Source organism: Thermobia domestica, chromosome 15 (genome assembly GCF_964235325.1).
Source record: "Thermobia domestica chromosome 15, izTheDome1.hap1.1, whole genome shotgun sequence".
Taxonomy (NCBI): domain Eukaryota; kingdom Metazoa; phylum Arthropoda; class Insecta; order Zygentoma; family Lepismatidae; genus Thermobia; species Thermobia domestica.
Window position 1 is genome coordinate 7321796 of NC_137468.1, and position 17586 is coordinate 7339381.

Here is a 17586-nt window from a genome sequence, read left to right on the forward strand (position 1 = left end):
AGCAAATTTTAATATGTTTTTATTTTCAACTATTTTATCCTAAAATAAATACTAGCCTTTAACCAGCCCTTATTTCCCTGGTTGCATATCACTTTAGGATTTGGAAAATGTGTCCAACGAATAAAAAAAAAAAATATAAAACACCTTTTAAAGACATTCTTTTGTTAATCAATTCGCACTAAAAAGTTAAAAATAATCTTATTTATGCAAGCCTAAATAAAAAGAATGGGGCGCGTCATTTTAAGAATTTATAAAGTAACTGTATGTAAGCCTATATTAAAGCGCATCCTTTTTTTTTTTTTTTAAGTCATGCATAACCAAAATTGTTTTCTACTTTTAAGTGCGACTTGATTAATGAAAGAATGTCTTTAAAATGTTTATTAGTATGTTTTTCTATTATTATTGTTAATGTTTGCATCCTTGGCATAGGATGTTTATTTTGTAAGGTACCGTATGGTGCGTTTCTATACTACTAGGGTATATAAAAATTTAGTTTCCTATGCGATACATTAAACAGCACTTTTTTTAAAAAAAATAAAAAATAAAAATTACTACCGAATATAGAGTATTTCTCCGCTAATAAGAGGGAGACAGATTGAGGATACCAAACACTCCTACCATTGATTGAGAATTATTTCGGTGTCGACACTGATGAACAACATTTACATTTGAATTTGAATGTTTTATGGGCTTTAGGCAATTGATTCAGACCGGGATACATGGGGGACAGAATGTTGGAAGCAAGTAGTCCAGTCCCTAGTTTGAATGCCTGGAATGAATAAGGACTCTTCCCTCCTTGGTAAAACCTGCCGGAATCTGAAGCAATATCAAAGAAACACTGCTTCGAAAAGAGAGGGAGCAAACATGCATAAATAGATAGTCAGAGTCGGATTTAGGTTTCGTGGGGCCCCAAGCTGTTTAAGGTAATGGGGTCCTTTATGTGTCCAGATGAACATAGGCACCCTACATACAGAAATGAACAAACTAGAGATAATTTAGGAAGCAGACTAGCAGAAGGGGCCCCATTAATTACATGAACGTAGGCTACACAGCAGGAAGCATTGTTGCTACGTATATATACATTTTATTTTATTTTTTAATTTTCTTATATTTTAAAAATGTATATCCAGTTTTTCTTTAGATTTTTCGGCCCCAAGAGAGCAGGGCCCTAAGCTATAGCTTGTTTAGCTTATACGTAAATCCGGCACTGTAAACAGTATACACATACAGGCGCGGATCCAAAGGTGGCTATAGAGGCTATAGCCCCCCCCCCCCTTGACGTTCAGGTATACACTGGATAAAATGGGCTTCAATCCTGTTTACTCTGGATAAAGAGACAAACTATGGTTTAGCTCCTCCCTTGATCATATCCTTGATCCGCCACTATATATATATATATATATATATATATATATATATATATATATATATATATATATATATATATATATATATATATATATATATATATAATGTTTGTGTTTAGTATGTTGTACGATGGAAGCTGATGAAAGCTTTATATTATTCTTGATTTTTTGACAGGTAAACAAAGAATATTTCGGGGATTAATCTACTTGATTATTATAATAAGATTATAATAATGTATTTTATTTTTTCTCTTGTATGTATATTCTCAGTCCTGCAGGAAGTTTTCATTTCTTTCTTGGAATAGATAAACGAAGACTTTGGTTCGGCTTCTCCTTCACAAATCTCTGTCGAAAGGTTGACTTTATCGCTACCAACACAAATTACTTCTTCTCATAGAAACCATCTACAAATACACTGTACTGCTGGAACAGAAACCATCAACTAAAGAGGTTAAAAATTTTTGCTATTCCTCGTGTTTGAAGTTCCCGTTCTTCACAACGACTTCCTTTCTCCCGCCCCTGTTAAGAAGTTCAAAATAGGTTTTCAAAAGGACTGGCTCCCGCTGAGAAGGAAAGTGGGATGAGGAATGACTATAGTGCCATCTAGCAGTTAGACGGCCAAGTACGCGAACACGAAAAAATCTGATTTCTGATTTCTGTAGATTCAATAATGAAGGATATAATTTCTCATCGATTGTGTAATTAATGTCATTGGAAACAGCGAAAAAATAGTACAGTAGCGCACAAATACAAAGGTAGTACTCCATTCTCAAAAAAGTCCGAAGTTTTTAGCTCTTTTCCTTACTGTAAAAAAACAGAAGACTTTTCCCTCTAATTTTGATCATTTTCTTATGGGAATTTGGATTATAATTATCTGTATTTATAAGAAGAAAATATCACGCACAGCGTTCAAATTGCACCTTTAAAATGAGATGCATCATATTGAGTGAGCTATTGAGACATTTTTGCGAAAGAACGAAATGAAACCATGATTTGCCTAAAAAATGGTTGAGATCCCATGTTAAATTGAACACCAATCTTCCGGCCGCTGTGGCGCACTCCTTCTCCCTCTTAACAGAGTAAAATGTCATACTGATTAATGAAGAGCTGTATACCTATTTTTGGGCCATCCTGTATTTCTATTAATATACTACAACGAAACATGATCGTTAAACAATCCCAAGAGGGTTAATTTTGGAAGTTGTCCTAAGACGTACATGTAAGACCGACTACATCATGTCTTTACATTTCCATGCAACTGGCGATCGCAGTACTTACATACTGTATACACTTGTGTTTATTAGTCGAACCTTAACTAACTGAGAATTAAAATTTGATGTCACTTTTTAAAATAGTATTTCATTACGCTAATGTACTGTTAAAACTCAAATAAATTTTAGCATGGTCAAATGGGCTAGAAAACTATGTTCTACTTACCATCAAAGCACCATTCGTATTCATCGTCGCAGAGACGATCGCTAAATAGACAACCTGAAATATATAACACAAGAAAAAAGTATTAGAAAATGAAAACACTTATTTCCTTATAAACACGTAGACAACTTGAAATATATAACGCAAGAAAAAAGTATTAGAAAATGAAAAGACTGATTTCCTCATAAACAGTAGAAACTTGAAATATATAACACAAGAAAAAAATATTAGAAAATGAAAAAGACTGATTCCCTCATAAACAGTAGACAACTTACAATATATAACACAAGAAAAATATTAGAAAATGAAAAGACTGATTTCCTCATAAACAGTAGACAACTTGAAACATACAACACAAGAAAAAAGTATTAGAAAATAAAGACTGATTTCCTCATAAACAGTAGACAACTTAAAATATGTAACACAAGAAAAAAGTATTAAAAAAGAAAAGACTTATTTCCTCATAAACAGTACACAACATGAAAAATATAACAAGAAAAAGCACTAGAAAAAGAAAATATTAATTTCCTCATAAACAGTTCTGTCGTATTTATTTCGGGCAAAATTACGAAGCATTTTCGGAAAACTTCATCCGAAGGAAACTCAACCTCAAAAACAAAACAACTTCTTAGGATTTTTTAAATGAGAAATGACTTATGATACATATTTTACGGTAATAAATGAAATACAGTATTTGTTTATGAAGTATCATCAAATAACATGAGTCGTATTTGAAACAATTGATTTAAGAAAAACTCACCCAAAAGTAAATTACCACTTTTGGATATTTTCATGAGAAATGATTTATGCCGTATTGTACGGTTATTAATGAAACATTTATATGTGAAATATGAACAAAACTGCTTAAGTTGTTTTTAAGAATCTCCCGAAAAGAAGAAACCCTAAGACTAACCTACTCTTTGCGGACTATTTTCAGGACAAATTAGTTATACCATATTATCAAGTTAATAATGAAATATTTATTTATGGAATACTAACAGAATGTCCGTTCTTCGCACGGGAAGAATACGTTTAATTTTGGACGTAAAGAGCAGCAAAACTGTCACCAATCAAATTAGGGGCCCCAAAAAACTATGAATTCGACACTACTATCGGCCATTTTCAATTATTTTTACATGTTACCATCCCCCTTCAAGAGTACTAATAGGGACTGAATTTGGATTTAAACGGCATCGGAAGTGTCACTGTTCGTCTCAGCGACTCTGGAACCTACGGATTCGACATTAATATCGGTGATTTTCGATCATTTTTATATATCTTCCTCCTCTCCCTCCCCTAAGTTGCACCTCAAAGTAAAATGATAAAAAAAATCCCAGGCCAGAACCTCATCTATGTTGAAAATTTGATCGAGATCGGTCGGGTGGTTCAGGAGGTGCGAAGTCACTTTAATTTGCATTTATATAGATTAACAAAATCGCCTGTGTTGTTTTCGAGAAAACCATTCCCAAGTAAACTAATATTTTTAATTTTTACTTATACTACAGAATAGGGATGTTAGTGTAGTAGTACAATAAATGTAAATAAAATCGTTAGATACGTTTTCAAGAAAATCGCAGTCCTTTATTTTCACACCTCAAGAAACTACTTTTAGTTTCGGAGCTACGAAGAAAATTCGAAAAAAAAAAACTCCTCTGGGAAACCTTATAAAAATCTTAAGTTTAAAATTTCGTGTCGATACGTTGAACTGTATGAACCCCTAGGCCAGTGTATATGATACATCGAGATGAACGGACAGACCAACATTTTTTAAAAAATCACTTTTTCGGTATGTAGGGGCCTCGAAACGTGTAAATCCATTACGTTTAAGTCCGGTTAACTGGGTAATACTGGGTAATTAATTATAAAATAAGGTTATTTGGGGAATTTATACTCTGATGCAGGGTCAGATCCAGGATTTTCTGATGAGGGGGTGCACCAAATAACAGCCAGTACATTTGAATTATTATATTTCAGTTTTTTAAATGGCTTTAGGCATCTGTGGTGTGAATGAGTAGTTCCCCTGGAAATGCTAAGTACCGGTATCTGCTCTCGATGAATCCTTTTCCTTCAGCCTTCGGAAAATTGGCTGAAACTGTTGATTTTGCAAAACTCACTGCTAGCTTCTCACATTAGACAGTGTAAATTTACAACGAAGGAGGGTGCACGTGTACCTTTGCACCCCCTAAATCCGGCCTGTTCTGACGTCATACATAATACATAATTTACATAGTACATAACTAGCCAACTCTATCGCCTATGGAATCCGGAGGTTCAATGCCGCATGCAGAAAAGCTCCCCATCAACTTCTATCCTTAGCCAACTGGATCCGGTTTCTACTTTGTATTGCTATTTCTGAGATATCCAACTTAATACTGTCCCCTCATCCGCACCTAGTGGTCTTCCTAATGGTCGTTTTCTGATTGGACTTCCAGTTAAAACTTGGAAACCGTTCCTACTTTCTACCCGACGTGTCCACCTGAGTCTCCTAGATTAATCATCCTAACAATCTTAGGTAAACGGTTTAAGTTATGCAGTTCCTCGGTATGAAGTTCTCGCAATTTCCAAATTCCCGTTCTCTTGGGTCCGAATATTCGCGTTAGGATTTTATATTCAAATATTTTACATAGTACATAGATCGTTTTATGGGGATCCTCCCACACAGCGGAATTATCGCGACCCTTAATTACCGCCACTGTTTAAGCCTTCTATATATAAATGCATTCACTTGATAAAGCTGTGACACGCAGTGTCGGAGAGACAGAAATTCTCTTCGAATTGCAAACGCAGAATCCTGTACTTGTCAGAGCGCTTCTCTAAGTGTCATTTCAAACAAAGCCATTAGTTATCAAAATCCCACCCTCCAAGCCCCTCTCACAACGACAAAGAGCGGGGAAGGAGAGAGAGAGAGTTGAGGGAAATACTAAGAACGGAAATAGTTCTTTCAGTTGCTGTCAAAACATCCAACTGAGAGTAGGTGTGCAATTTTCCGTTCCTGGTAAACGACTAGTTCAAACAATTCTAAATCTGTCCCTTTTAACGTTTAAAAATGTTCTGTTACTATGGATTCGAAACCAATTTCAGATATAAGTACAATATCTGGGAATTTGCTGGTTAGTTTAAGGAACGTGAACCCCGAGGTTTTTCATCATCTTGGGGAAAAATGTAACAGAAATCTATAACTTACAGTCTATGAAAATATTGTATGTAGTACGTTGAGTGCAAAAAGGAATCAAGTCCACATCTAGTCATTTTAGACGTATTTCATCTTTAAGATCTCTACTTGCAGCTCTCCCCGGCTAAGTAAGTTTGTGGTAAATAACATTGTGTCCGTGGGTTTTCTAGGGATACTTCCGTTCTCTCCCACTTTTCATTTCAACAATTCTGCTATCATCATTCATTTGTGTCCCAGGTTCGATTCCAGCTCGCGCCAAGTGGACTTTGTAGTGGACAAACACCGTATTCGTGAGTTCTCCCATTTCCTCCCACTTCATTCATTCCACAATTTCCTTCATTTCTCATCATCACCGTCTCCTTTAGCCTAGCCGCAATAACCGTGGACGTAAAACGTAAAGATTTCATTTCATTTTCATCATTCATCGTCACCCTTAGGCTCCTTTCACACTACATATCGTGCCAATTTGATTTGTAGTTTTTACGATGGATGATCGGCATAGGTTATTATATTTGAACTGGTTCTTCTTAATCTAAAAGACGAAGACATAGAGGAAGGAAATGGGTTCATTGCTTGAATATTCAAAGACCTGTAGCTGGTGCTCTTGTGCTATTATTTAGTGATGAAAGAAAGTGATGGAACAAAGTTTTCTTTAAATTATTTTCGTATGTCGACAGCAACCTTTGATGAATTGTTAGAGTAAATAAATTGGAATTTAATCTGTTGCAAACTTCTTTCCAAGTAGCTGTTGTTTCGTTCTTGGACTTGTATGAATCGAAAGATTTTTCCCACAGTATGGACCTTTCCTCCACCAAACTAAGTAATGTTTCTATATCTTCCAGGAAATCAATTTCTTCAGGTAGCCAAAAGCAACTCCTTTTAGCATCTTTCAATAGGGTCTAAACTAGCAAACAGAATTTTGTCAGGCGCGCACCGTCTAGTCTGAAGAGAACCATAAGCGACAATAGTAATCAACATGCCGTGTAGGGCGCGGCGGCACGCCGCGTCTCGAAGAGCACCGTGATGTTTACTGCCACTGCACGTGGCGAAACGCCGTGGCCGGATAATCTGAAAAGGCTCATATATACTAATGGTAATCAAATAATCATGGGGCACACGGCAAACGCCGCATAGTCTGAAAGAGGCGTTAGCCTAACAGGCATGATCGTGGGTCGTTAGATTGAAATATTTGATTTTATTTCATTTTCTATTTGTAGCTTCTCTAAAAGCATAAAAGTCTAATATTCAGATATTGTAAATAATTCTTACAATGTAAATTTTTTTTCATGTACAGTCAGGTCCAAAATGATTGTCGCATATCTATAACTGTTTTCTTGTAAGAATATATGATAATGATTTTCTAGGGTACTTTTAATACTGACACTATGTTTATAATCGGGAAATGTGTATTTCTGGTAAATTTCATAGGAAAAGAAATATAAATACGAAATATATAATGAGGAAAACATAATGTTGCTAAATAAACAAGAAAGTTTTATTATAGTTTTATTGTTCTTATTTACTGCTCTTTTGGTATGAAATTTTCCACATACATGTCATTGCCGATTATACACATTCTAACATTGTTAAGAAACACCAGGCGAATTCGTTATCAAATTATATTCTTACAACAACATATTTATAAACATGCGACAATAATTTTGGACATAAGTGTACGTAAAGCCTACCGTGCAAACTTTACGTTCTTTTTTCTCACAACCTTGATACTTGGACTTGATTCCCTTGTGCTCTAAACACTCCATAAGGCAAATGTAAATGTAATATCAGTGATGCCCATTCTAGCTTTAAAACCACGTACAACTTACATAAAAATAAATTCTGACCAAAGCAAATACTGATTATCATTAATCCTTTCGCTGGGAAATTCAACTTTCGTTGAACTAATAATTTTAGATTTGATTTGAACTTCTCGCTGAGCAAAACAATACGTTTATCGTAAAAATTATCATTATTGATCTATCTAGATAGTGTCTGATGAAGCCAAAATAGATAGTTGGCAAAACTGTTACAATAAACATATTGGGCCTTATGCAGTCGTTCAGATGAATATTTAGTGCCATACTATAGAGTTCGATTAGCATATGTTTCCAGCAGTAGTCAGGTCTTTAGTATGTCTCTAATCATACGTCAAAATGACTCTGCATAAGGCCAATTGTTTCCTTCAGCGAGTAGTTGAAATCAAATATATATCTAATATAATTAAAATACAATTTCTTTGTGTGTGTGTCTGTGCGTCTGTGTGTCTGTGTGCGGCCTGGGGACCAGACGAGTGGACCGAGAGTTACCAAATTTTGTTCATGGGTACCTTGGTCTAGGCCCCAGACTAAGATGAAGGGTTTTAATTTGAACCAGGGGGGTCTCAGCGGGAGGGCGTTTACCGGAACATGTAAATGTGGTAGAAAATGACCGATATTTTTTTCCTTTCGTTGTTCAGTTTGTTTACATAGATATTTTATCTGACCCATGCGAAGAATGGGTATTTCAGCTAGTACACTATAAGCAAAGCTTGAACAATTGACATTATTGATAATCTTACACATTGGCTGTAAAATTCGACTTTAGTCCATAACGTCTATTCTTTATACTTCGCTACAATATTCGACTTCAATCACTCATTTTATACGGAACATTTGGTAGCGACAAGACGTTGCATTGTGCTGCCAACTAGCAGCGATTTCTTTGAGCTAAAAGCAGTAAAACAGCAATGATTACAACTTCATTCTACTGAGGCGTGTTTTCCCGGGTTTGACGCTAGCTAATTATAGCAAACAGTTTCTCAATTTGAAATATTTACAAATGACATACTTTCTTTTTCCATTCTTGAACTGTTAAACTTACATATTTATTGGGCAATAAAAACAACTAAAATTTGAGTTTTAGCACTAATTGTAAAGATATTGTATTGTAATATTCATATCACATTACTTTTGTGCTTACATGCAATCTGTTATGTATATATATTCAATTGGACAATAAAGAGACTAAAATTTGAAGTGTTACTTTAATATAAAGTGTCTTAGAACCGAATTTCAAGAAAGTTAAAATTTTAATATTTTGCTGGATAATCAACCGAAAATTTAATTCCGCATCAAAAGGGTTAATTTGTGTTATGTTTCGGCAAATGTGTCTTTACCTTCATCAGACAAATTATCAAACTATAATCTAAGGCTACAATTTATAAGATTCAAAAAAGTGGTGAGAGGTCGCCTCTAATACCCAATAAAATTCTTTCATTCATTGTTCTATCTTTTTTTAATTACATACAGATTTCAACTTATAATAGGTTCAAATTTTCATTTTTTAAAATCTTAATCTTTAATTAACCACTTGCCTTAGATACCCTGTTCTCACATCCCACACTACACTGCATGACGTCAGATCTCTGGTGGTTATATGGTTAGCGTACGGGCCTTGGACGTGGGAGACCCAGATTCTATTCTCGGTAGGGAATCCTGTTGTTCACATACCACGTTAAGCTGTAAATCCATGGCACATATGTAGCTGTGTGCACAAACGAAGTTTAAACGAACGTTCACTCAAATGCGTTCAACATTAAACTCTCGAGTTTAAACGAGCTCCTCCGTGGCTAAGCGGTTAGCGTACGCGCCTTTGGCGTGGGAGGCCCGGGTTCGATTCCCGGCGGGAGCTCATGTGGTTCGGATTCCACGTTAATCAGTAGGTCCACGTCTCATATAGCCTCGCTGCTGAACGGGACGTTAAACTCAAAATCCACTCCACTCTCGAGTTTAAACGTGGTTCCAGGACTTTTGTTGCACCATTGAATGTCAAAGTTCACTACATCTCGTTTAAATAAACTTCGGTCAATTTGTAAAATCGACTCTGATTGGTTGTCGTCTTTTGTCTCTAATCTTTGTTTAACAAAGTAACAAATGAAGAAAGCATACCGCGTGGCGGTCTTTTCGACTTTTCAGCTTGTGTGTAAAGAATTGAGTAGTCTAATTTCAGTGATCGTAAGTGTGATGGAAAAAATGATGAAATCACGAGCAAAAAATGTTTCCGAGTATGAGAAATGTATTGTAAGCTTTTGGAAAAGCTTTTGATAAAGTTAATCATAACATATTACTAGAAAAATTAAAGCTTTTCCACTTTTCTCCGTCCCTGATTAAATTCTTCTCATCATACCTATCTAATCGTAAACAATCCGTTCTTTTTAATACACACAAATCTAAAGAATATATTGCATCCTCAGGAGTCCCTCAGGGTTCAAATTTAGGACCATTGTTATTTCTCTTGTTTATTAATGATTTACCTGACTGTATTCCTGACCATGAAAAATTACTATATGCCGATGATCTAAAAATATATGCTAAAGTCAATTCTGTGGACAACAACATAAAGCTGCAGCAAGGTCTAGATCATATTGGTAACTGGTGCTCTTCGAATCAACTTGGGGTCAATGCAAGCAAGTGCAAAGTATCATCATTCACTAGGAGCAAATCACCTCGTCACTTTAATTATGAAATTAATAAATATATAGTAAATAGGCATAATTCAGTTAAAGATTTTGGTGTTACGTTTGATTCTAAGTTAACGTTTGACAATCATATTGTAAATATAACAAGCGAAGCATTCAAGATATTAGGATTCATAATTAGAACGGGAAAAGAATTTAAGAACTGTTCAACATTACAGAAGTTGTACAATGCATATGTTCGCTCAAAGTTAGAGTATGCCTCTACTATTTGGAATCTGACTCACATAAAACATCGTAAGCAATTAGAAAGAATACAGACATTTTTTTAAAAAAATTCTAACATATAAAGAAAATCACATTTATCCTACTTATGACAGCTGTAAAACCATACTTGCTAACCCATTCCATCTTCCTACACTAGAACAAAGGCGATATGATTGATTTATTATTCATTCAAAAAGTAACGCAAAATATTTTGGATTGTCCTGATTTAGTTTCTTTATTGAATTTTCATGTCCCCACATTAAAAGTACGTAGAAGCACTGGTCTTTATCACTGCAGAAAATCAAGAACTAATATAATGATGAAATCACCAATCTGGAGGACAACAGCTTTGTATAATAGAATGTGTTCAAATAACAATGAATTTGATATACATATGTGATATGTCGCCTAAGACATTTAGAAATGCCATTATCATGACTTATCAAGAGTTGTGAACTCATGTTATCAGGAGTTATGAACATGTAATTGCGTAATTTACAACACTGTAATTTGGGTATAGCCTGTTGTGTTGACAATAAATAAATAAATAAATTCAATAGTGGAAAAATACAAAGACATTATTGAATGTAAACAGACAGACTTGGATGAACGAAGTTTATACATCCAAATTCGGCCGTTCAAGCTAAAACCAAGTTTATCCACCATTTGACCGAGACTTAACCTTGAACGTTCTTGGTGCAACAGACATTTTCACAGAGCTTGGTTGTGATCCTCGTTCAACAGTTGAACTTCATGGGTGCACACGATCAATAGCCTGGATGCTGAAATGAATGCTAAACTCTAAATCAAATGTATGTAGCATATTTTTGTCCTTTCACTTTTCTATCTTATCTAATAGGCCTACTTTGCTCTACGATTCATGAATAGTTTGTCCTCTACTATAAGTCATTAATTTCTTTTTTCCTTTTCTTGTTATTCACTCACTTTCTTACATTTCTTCTTTCCGTCTCTAGTCTGTGCGTGATTAAAAATTTAAGGCCATAAAAAATGAAAGAAAAAAATCTTATGAGTTGTTACCATAAGATACATGTCTGAAATACAACATGTGATTGAAAAGTACGGTGTATGTACTTGCACAGCGTCATCTATCGATCTTCTATCCATTTCAATTAGTAAGTCCGGTAGCCTAAATCTTTGGTACAGTCAATGTCGAGTTAGAACAAGTTGCGACATGTTAGTTGGCTTCCAGAGGCAGAAGAGTGAGGATGTGTTAAGAATGTCTGTTGTGCGCCAACGTTAGGTTTTGTTTTAAGCTGTAAAAAAGTGCCAAAGAACCTCACGAAATGTCAAAATCGATGAATGGCATGATGCAGTGGCATTGACTCTTTACAAGTGGTATGAACGATTTAAAAGCGGCAAGGAGTCTTTTGAAAACGAGTAACGATCGAGACGTCCTTCGACGTCAAAAACAGGTGAAAACGTGCAAAAAGTGGCACAAGTGATTTGTTCAAACAGGCGAATGACTATTCGAGAGCTTTTCAAAGAACCAAGCATGTTGTATGGATGCGTGAAAAACATTTTAAACGCCGTTTTAAATGAGCAAAGGGATTCCTTCTTCACAATGAAAACGCGCCGTGCCACGCTTTGCTTTTGATCCCCAAGTTTTTGGCCGAAAAAATATTTTTGTCTGTCCACATTCGCTATGCTCTCCAGATATAGCACCATACGACTTCTGGCTCTTCCCAAAAATTAAAACTGTGCTTAAAGGACAACGTTTTGATGGCATTCCTGACGTTGAGAGGTCTACGACGAAACATCTGAACACACTTCCAAAAGAAGTTTTCCAGAAATGCTTCCAGTAATGAACTGTTGGGATAAGTGCATTGCTAGCCAAGGACAGTAATTTTAAGGAGATTAAATCAAATTCCATGTAAGATTATTACTTTGTTTCTAATAAAATTATTCACCTGAAGAAGATTAAATCAAATTCCATGTAAGCTTATTACTTTGTTTCTAATAAAATTATTCACTATACTTTTTGATCAAACCTCATATATCATCTATACATATAAATCTTCAGTCTACACGATATTATCGTGCGACTAAAATTTCCCGTGAGACGAGAAATTATTTTTTAAAAATTCGAGACGAGATTAGAAATGTCACGACTCTCGTAAGCACCACTAGTTCAGCCAAGTCTTATAAGATCTTAAACACTGTTTTAGTGTTACAGGATTCATAGTAGAGAAAATATAACTGGATAATATGATTATATGAAGAACATGAGGAGTATTTATCAACGTTTAAAGATACTTAAGTCATTAAACTATATACGCCAATAACAAATATGATTTAAATGTTGTTATATCACACTCTACATGGATTTCTCGTGACGCAGAAGAATTCTGATAATTTCTAGATGAAATTAAGAAAGGAAAAACCAGTTGAGAATGCTCCAAGAGCATTGCCAGAACGAATTTAAAAAGAATGGAGAGATGGAGTGGGAAGGATAACTATGATTGTTTCTACATGTAAAAGTAAATCTTTTTATGCACACCTTTTCTTTGGCGCAAAAATTCGCAAAATATAATCTCTCTATGACTTACGGTTCTCGAGATATGGGTCCTTAAATTTTTCGAAATTCGAACTTTTTTTTTACTATTTGGTACCAAAATCTTCAACATCCTCTTAAGTATTGATCAACATCAATATGATCTCTCTATGACTTACAGTGCTCGAGATATGGCTCCTTAAATCTCCGGAAATCAATCATCTTTTTGGCCAATATCTTGGGAACGGTAAGAGTGACGCGAAAAATTCCAACATTTCTTTTAGATAGTTTTTGATGCTCTATCAAATGGAGGGCTCAAAATTAAAAAAAAAAACAGACCCCCTCCCCCCCCCACACACACGAATTCAGTAACTATTTTTTTAAGTTTGTTGAAAATCAGGAGATAAAATTTTCATATAAATTTATAAAACGAGACGAGACAAAGAAATTTTATTTCTTGTCTCGTCTCGTGGTTAACACTATGTGAAACTAAACCTATAATTTCCTTCTTAATTTTTTTTGCATCAATAGTTTGTCCAGGATTTAATTCACGTCCCACATAGAAACAATTCTCCAAATCCCCTAACGTATTAAGAAGTTAGAAATATTTTATGAGCAATTTTGCTCGAGATCTTTTCTCTCAAAATATTAATCTCAAATTTTTTCTTTTGTATCTTCCTCGCCTACGTAGTTCTTTTTCTTCCCTCTGGCATTCCGATGTCATTTTTTTTGGAAGGATGGTCCCCCTTTAAAAGTTCCAAATTCTGATGAAAACAGGCTTTGAGAGAAGGGGGAAGTGGGGGAGTCTTGATCGATATTCGGCTGCGTGGGACTCGCTTCAACCGCCCACGCAGCACCGCGTGGATTGCAATGGACGGAACAAGAGTTCGGTTTCCTTTGGTTTACATCACGTTCCCCCGTCATTTAGAAGAATTATATCTAAAGTTTTGCCTTTCCTTAAAAACAAAAATAGTCTGTGATCATGTAAAAAAAAATATCTCCTAGCTTTTTGAGCTTCTCTTTCGGTAACATTTATCTGCTCATCTAGAAATAGATCCAAAAGTAATAATTTCGCTAATGGAAGTGAAAAACTTCTGCAATAATTAGCTACTAAGTACTAAAACCCTTAAATGTTCAAGTATATAACCATTTGCCCCAAGTAGATAATGATCAAATATAACTATCATATAATTCTTAATTGTTTTACATTAAATTACTAAGTTCTCTTAACATAAACCTCTCAAATACTTCTAATTATATTAAAGCCCATTAAGACATGATCATACTTGTCCATCATATCATGTTGTATGTAATTTTATTAACCGACTTCATAAATAGAAGAGGTTCTTGCTTCAAACTGTATATATATATATATATATATATATATATATATATATATATATATATATATACAAGGGCTGATAGAAGGGGGGACTAAGGGGCTATAGCTCCCCCTTGACGCTCAGGTTTACTCTGGATAAAATGGGCTTCAATTCAGCTTTACACTGGATAAAACGGCAAATTATGGTTTAGCCCCTCCCTTGATCATGTCCTGGATCCGCTACTATATACATATACATATACATATATATATATATATATATATATATATATATATATATATATATATATATATATATATATATACGAGGAACAGTCAAAAGCTTTCCGGAATTTTATTGTAGCTTTTTATTACCACGATATAAGCACACGTTTATTTCATCGGTTTCAAAGTAGGCACCGTCAGAACACACACTTTCTCCATCGTTCTTACTATTGCTGGAAACACCGACGAAATTCCTCTTTCGGGATCCTCGTGTTGGTTGTCATGTCTTCTACGGTGGCAAAGCGGGTACCAATACTAAAGCATTGTTGCCGTAAACTGATTTTAAGGCTATTAAAGTAGGTATCTGAAGCAGATTTCCCCAATTTGTATAAGAACTTCATGTTGGCTCTGTGACAATGCACCGGCTGATCACCACGTACTCTTAGATTTACTCCGTATACTACTCGTAAACTAACTGTTATGTCCTGTTCACACTTGTCATATTCATAATTAGGGAACCTAAGTGCTGTATTGTACGAGATTCACTGTGATTGTATCACAAACGCCAAAACTACAACGATATATTGGCAACTTCTTGACTGCTCTTCGTTATATATATGCACTGATTTTGATGGTTCTTTTATTGTTTGAACGAGTATAACCTTCGTGGTGGTCCCATATAAATTTCCTTAGAATCTTATGGTAATCTTTGAAGCTAGACTATAAAATATTTCAACGGATGTTGGGTTAATTACGGCAAAGTAACATGCTTATAGGCAACCATACATTCTTTGGTGTGATTATGGTTGCATAACATCACAGGGGTTGTACTGCAAAGTTCCGGAACACTTTCGTAATACATTATACTGTTTTTCTATTGTTTGTAGCATTTCAAATAAGTGAGCTAGTTGATTGAAGTCTGTTAAGATTTTTATTTTGAAAAAGGTGTTTTATTAATTATCTTGTATGGAAGTTTGAAGTTGGTAAATTGAATGAAACAAATAGATATATCTTATACACGATCAAATATTTAAAGAGAAAATTTTTCGTTACTCACTTGTTAATATTCCCTACTCAATTGTTTTTTTCAAATAGATAAATTAGCTTCTTCGTGCCTAAGCGGTTAGCGTACGCGCCTTTGGCGTGGGAGACACGGGTTCGATTCCCGACGGGAGCTCATGTGGTTCGGATTCCACGTTAATCAGTAGGTCAACGTCTCATATAACCTCGCTGCTGAACGGGACGCTAAACTAAAATCAACTCAACTCAACTCAAATAGATAAATCTTATTACAAAATAAACTATTACCTTTGTCTGCAATGTATGAAAGCAAAATAGCCTCTTAGCCTCTTGAAATGAATTTCACTCTGTATTAAGATGCTGAAAATACTTGTCATGATGTGACCTATCCATAATATGCTTTTCCATGAGTTTTATTTAATTACACGAGGAATGAACTTAATGAGAATTGATATTTTAATGTAATATGTTACTGATTATTAGTGCTATCCTTATTTTTCTCATTTATTTTCTTTGAAGCTATTTTGAAAGAAAATACAACAATGAATCAAATGTTCTATCCAATTCTGAATTTCACACAACTCAGTATTGTACACGTCCAATCTTAGTTTTACGGAATCTTTTACACTAATGTGTGATGAAAAATATGAGCATGTCTAACAGGTCTATTATATAATTAAGTAATTTGGTTTCATTAACCAAAACTTTATATATATATATATATATATATATATATATATATATATATATATATATATATATATATATATATATATATATATATATATTTGACAATCACCAGATACAGCTCAGAGACCATTTTACATTGGATATCTAACAACAACAATAACAGTGAAAAGGATTTGGGAACGTATCGGCCAGCCCCTGTTTAGTAGGCACCATCCCGGCATTTGAATGGTAGGACTGAGGAAAAAACCCAGTCAAGATATTCGGCAGCGGGAATCGAATCCACGACCTCCCGAATGTGAAGCCAACGCTCTACCACTTAAGCTACTTCGCTCGGTCAAGTATATATATTGTCTGTCTGTCTGTCTGTGAGGCAAAAAAAAAACTCAAAAACTACTTTAAAGATCACCAATTTTAACCAGGATGTAGAGGGTTGACAGTTAGGAATTAAGTTCATTCATTGATGATGATATTCAAACCGGAAATGGTATAAATCAATCATTTCCGGTTTTAAAGTTGATCATTACAAACCATAAATGGTCATAGATAGTGAGAAACGGCTTTCTGCAATTAAGCATCGCAAAAATTCGTTTAATCTCGATCCACGTTACTGTTCGCGTTGATGGACCTATCCCTGATGGGCCTATTATTAGTGTTGCAACCTATCCCTGTTGCAAATTTGCCCCCGCATACCTTATGTTGAATTTGTATTTGACGCACGGTGACTAAGGTGTAGAGCACTCTCCTATGGTTTCACGGGTCCTGGCTTGATCCCAGTTCATGTGACTTTCTGGTGACAACTTCGTGTCCGTGGGTTTTCTCGGGGTTCTTCCTTTCCTTCCACATTATCATTCCATAAATTCCTTCAACTCACTTCCTTTAACCCTTTGTTTACCAAAGGATGAATTTATGAAGGGAAAGAAAACAACAAAATTTCAACGTCAATTGGCTATACAGCGCGAATGAAAATCCTTGAAATAATTTAAACTCCTGTCTTTAGATGACTTGCAAAGTTCATACTAAAAGATGGTTTCCTTCTAAATCCACTAGGCTGCACGGAGAAAAAAGTTTAAACTTTGGTTTTATACTGAAACCACTGGGCCGGAAAGGGTCAATCATTCCTCTTTT

General features: G+C 35.0%; 1 protein-coding gene across 2 annotated transcripts in view; it reads right to left on the minus strand.

The window, feature by feature from the left end:
- IA-2 (tyrosine phosphatase IA-2) overlaps positions 1-17586 on the minus strand; it is a 775584-nt gene that overhangs the window by 644337 nt on the left and 113661 nt on the right. For both annotated transcript variants that reach the window (XM_081741273.1, XM_081741272.1), the window contains exon 2: positions 2805-2858. In XM_081741273.1, coding sequence (XP_081597399.1) covers positions 2805-2858 — 54 coding nt within the window. The remainder of the gene's footprint in view (positions 1-2804; positions 2859-17586) is intronic.